The 4866-nt window shown below is 31.1% G+C and overlaps 1 protein-coding gene across 1 annotated transcript; it reads left to right on the top strand.

Annotated features, from left to right (window-relative positions):
* Positions 1–3489: 3489 nt before the first annotated feature.
* LOC117109026 (zinc finger protein 626-like) lies at positions 3490–4242 on the top strand. The gene has a single exon (XM_033251253.1). It carries the CDS (start codon positions 3541–3543, stop codon positions 4240–4242), a length of 702 nt encoding a protein of 233 aa, XP_033107144.1. The 5' UTR covers positions 3490–3540.
* Positions 4243–4866: the final 624 nt, after the last annotated feature.

Here is a 4866-nt window from a genome sequence, read left to right as displayed (position 1 = left end):
ATATATATACACACACACACACTAATTTCAGTGCATTATATTTGCTTTGTCAATAAATATGCCAAGTTTATGGAGGCCGTAATTATTTAAGTTAAAGATACTCGAATGTAATTTGAATGTTAACTATCTTTGCATAATTATGTCACAGAAATTAAATGACTGTTCAATACAATATTTATGAAAATGTGGGACTATGGTACTGTGTATCGACCTCCATCTATGAAGTTGTGTCCCTTCCCCCTCCCCCCATTTCCTGGACTGCCACTGACAAAAAGATTTAACACTGTTTATATTATATCTTCAAAATGTATTAAGACCTCAAAATATAAAAAATATCTGGGCTCGATGGAGCTCCACCCACTCAACCCCAAAAAGGTTCTGTTGCTTGGTAGCCCACATAGTCATTTTGGTCCACTTTCCACAAATTTGCACCTACCCAATAAAAACCTGTGTACAGGCCTGATTTATGTCTTACACGTTGTTTAATATTTAGTAGGCCTGCATACCTCTATCAACATTTTTTCAAATCTGTTGATCTGAAATGTTTTCATAATATGCCAGTGCTTTCATCTCAGATAACATAATAATTTGGTTCAGTATTTTAATTTGTTTGAACCATTAAGATATTGATTGGATCTATTGCACTGAACAACATAAATTAATAAAATATTTACCTTAAAATTCTCTGTTAAGTTTTAGGTGTGCATGAAATGTCTGCAAAAATAGAAATGGGTTTTTCCAGGTTAGTCATGTGACCTTATAGGCTGGTTTCTTTGTGAGTGCAATCAAGCGTGACATGATGAAATCAGTCATGCAGTGACTTAGAACTGCTGTAAAGTTCAGGTACTGTAGCGTATTCATTGTTATAGTTGATATTAATCCAAGTCAAACTTATATTCAGGTTGCAGTTAAAAAATAGGCTCCCAGTGGGAGCATGTGTCTACTGCCTTATACAGGAGTTTTTATTTTTGAATTTAATCTTACGTTCTTCAATATGCAGATGTGGTTGTCATTGTAGTGTATCTGAATTTTTCGTGAAAATTGTCTTTCATAACAATATTCTGTATACTACTAGGCCCACTGTATGATATTGCACTAAAAACACTAAAAAAGATTAACTCTTGGAATCACCGCTTTATGTCATTGATCTCGAAAAGTACTATCATATTCTAGAAGGCGTCCTTTAAATGATGGTTAAAGGCGTTCATGACGAACGCGTGCTGCGTCTCTGTAACGCATGTTCGAATTTGAACGCAATTAAGTTTGAATTCCAAACGCTTTGCGATTTTCAGTAGAGCGCCCCCCACCTGGTGGTAGTAGTACCCATCATTCCTCCACCGGATTTACCCTTTTCTGCCATCTTTAATTGCTACATCATGACATAGTGTCTATGGCCCACGATGGGGGCACTTGGACATAAAAACAATTCTATTTATGTTTACAAATGTGTAAAAAATGACAAACAAAAATCAATGATCAATTAACCAACAATTTCAACATTTGATTTGGTTAAATTTACATATGTATAAAGACTAAACAATTAAAATTATATAAAAGGCAGAATGAAAATGTGTATAAAGACCATCGATAATTAATGAAAACAATTAAAAGAATTAAGTAATATAAAAATAATATAAAAATCAAAATTTAAAAGTCATTCAAAATTGAGGGAACAAATAATAACAATAAAATAATAATTTAATAAATGGATCCTCATCCATGCAATTAAAAACCCTTTATTACTTACAGTGCACAGAACTGAAAAGGGAGAAATTGAAGATGTCAAGCATTTTTTACTAAATTGTCCCACTTACAATATCATTTGAAAACAACATTTAACAAATCTTGAAAATGACCTACTCTGTAACGATTATGATACATGGACACTTTTTTCAACAACAAATGATGATATTAAAATTAAATTATTTAAATTATTCAGTCTTCTAATATTTGTGATATCTATATTTTTGATAATTTCCGTAAAAATACATCATGAATGCTTGGGAGAAACGCTCACAACTAAAAAATTCACAACAATAGTATAAATGTATTGTTGCTTATCAAATTGTGTAATGTTAATGTTTTTTTTTCTTTTACACCAAAAATGGATTCTACATTGTAGTCAGTATTTTTTAAGTAGTCCTACTCTGGTATAATCTTTTTGTTGTAAGACGTTTTAATCTTTAGATTTTATATTTTTAGGTTAGTTATTTTAAGTATTTACATTACAGTAGACCTGTATTTCTGAGAATGAAATGTGATTTTTTTACCTCATCTAATTTATCTCATTAAATTTGATCCACTTTATCTGTTGCTGTTGTGCAAGTCCCAGCCATCCCATTGGCATTGTGAAGCATCATTTAGCAGGCAATTAGCATGGGGAAATGTTTAATGTTTTTCGGATAAAATTCCACACTATTATAAATAAGGCCTAGCAAACTTACAGAGAGTGATACGCAAAAAAAATGTGAAGGTCTAGAAGTTTACAGAACTGTGTTTTGCTTGTTTATGATCCTAATTAACATTAAATTATTTTTTTATTGCAGGTCTGAAGATATCCAGATATATCAATAATTGTCTTTGAAAGAATTAGCAGGCTATGGCAGAATTTGAAAAAATAGTGCAACTGAATATGGAAAAGAATTCTGAAATTGAATTTGAAATAGGTGTGTAATTTATAACATTGTTCCTGGCCTATTCGTTTTTTTTTTTTTTTTTTTTTTTTTTTTTTTTTTTTTTTTTTTTTTTTTTTTTTTTTTTTTTTTTTTTTTTTTTTTTTTTTTTTTTTTTTTTTTAATTAAAGAATGGCTTCAGTATTAATTGCTGTACATATATCCAACTACAGTACATTACAGGCTGAGTTCTGTACATTATGAATTTAATCACCATAAACATAAATATAATTTGAAAGATTTTAGAAAATAATTAATTTATGAACATTTATAAATTTTAGTCTCAGTGTGTTTTGTCTTATTCAATGTACCGTACCCCATTTGAATAAGTGCCTCTCTCGAATAATCGCCCCTACTAACGTGAAAATTTCCTTAAGTGACCCGTTTGAATAAGCGCCCCTTCTAATTGAATAAGCGCCCCCTAAAATGATATCATAAGATTTTATTTTTAGCAAGTCAATAATTCAATCAATTCTGGGACTGTGGTTTTGGCATGATTTGAGCTGCAGAGTGGAATCACATTCTTCTATAGGTCAACATCAAAATGAGGATTCCTCTCGGGCAGATGAGAGCTCCGATCCCTACACAGACAGTATATTTCCAACTTTCCTCTTACATAGTAATTTGTCATCCAATTATCTGCAAAAAATAATTTAAATGTCCGGGCGCTTATTCGCGCGAGTACGGATTCAATTTTGAATCAAGAAAACTATGCACTTTCTATATCTTTATATATATTTTAACATGGCCTCCCATTACAAAAAAAGTTTCTTCAATAACTAATACAGCACAGTAATCTTATCATTTGAAAGAGAAATTCAGACTCGGTCATGATTTGAAAACACATTTGAAGATACACACAGTAGAAATGCCATACAAATGTGATCATTGCGAAAGAAAATTTAGATACTTTAGCCATTTGACAGCACATTTAAGGTTACATACAGGAGAAACACTGTATGAATGTGATAAATGTGAAAAGAAATTCAAAGACAGTACCACTTTGAAGTCACATGTAAGGACACATATAGAGGAAAGACCTTATGAATGTGAACATTGTGGAAAGAAGTTTAGTAGAAATGACACTTTGAAAATACATTTAAGGATACATACAGGAGAGATGCCATACGAATGTGAACTTTGTGGAAAGAAATTTAGTCATTTGGGTTATATGAAAAGACACTTTAAGATACATACAGGAGATCAACCATATGAATGTGATTATTGTGGAAAGAGGTTTCGTCAATTGAGTCATTTGCAGAGACATTTAAAGATGCATAAAAGAGAAACACCATATGAATTTGAACATTGTGGAGAGAAATTCAGACTCGGTCATGATTTCAAAACACATTTGAAGATACACACAGGAGAAATGCCATACAAATGTGATTATTGCGAAAGAAAATTTAGACACTTAAGCCGTTTGACAACTCATTTAAGGGTACATACAGGAGAAAAACCATATGAATGTGATCAATGTGAAAAGAAATTCAAAGACAGTACCACTTTGAAATCACATGTAAGGACACATACAGGGGAAAGACCTTATGAATGTGAACATTGTGGATGATAAAAATACCTGTCTCTTATACACATCTAGATGTGTATAAGAGACAAGAAGAAAGACCATATGAATGTGAATATTGTGGAAAGAAATTTTATCAAAATAGCAATTTGAAAACTCATTTAAGGATACATACAGGAGAAAAACCTTTTGAATGTGATTATTGTGGAAAGAAATTTTGACAAAGTAGCAATTTGAATACTCACTTGAAGATACACAAACGAAAACAATCTTTATGAGTGTGAAAAGAAACTAAACACAGTATCAATTTGAAAACTCATTTGAGGATTCAGAAGAGAAATTACTTGAATGTGAACATTTGAAACATTAGTGATTTGAGGCTACAAACAGGAAAAATGTGATCATTGTGAAAGGAAATTTAGAGAGATTCCATGTGTGGTAATTGTGAAACAAAGTTTTAATCAAATTTGAACTTTGAAAAACATGTGTATGTTAATAACATACAGCACAGACACTGTGTGTAAGTGAACATTGTGGAAAGAAGTTCAATCTGTATAACACTTTAAAAAACATTTAAGAATACATATCAGAAGAAAGACAATTATAAATTCAACATTTTTGGAAAAAAATTTAGAAACAGTTTAGCACTTTTCTGTACATTTGAGAGTG

Source organism: Anneissia japonica, unplaced genomic scaffold, assembly GCF_011630105.1.
Source record: "Anneissia japonica isolate Jap-2015-1 unplaced genomic scaffold, ASM1163010v1 scaffold23674_len11599_cov113, whole genome shotgun sequence".
Classification (NCBI taxonomy): Eukaryota; Metazoa; Echinodermata; class Crinoidea; order Comatulida; family Comatulidae; genus Anneissia; species Anneissia japonica.
This window is presented reverse-complemented; position numbering and strand designations above follow the sequence as displayed.

Bases quoted from the DNA above. Each gene is read 5' to 3' on its own strand.
- LOC117109026 (XM_033251253.1), top strand. From the start codon at position 3,541: ATGCCATACAAATGTGATCATTGCGAAAGAAAATTTAGATACTTTAGC.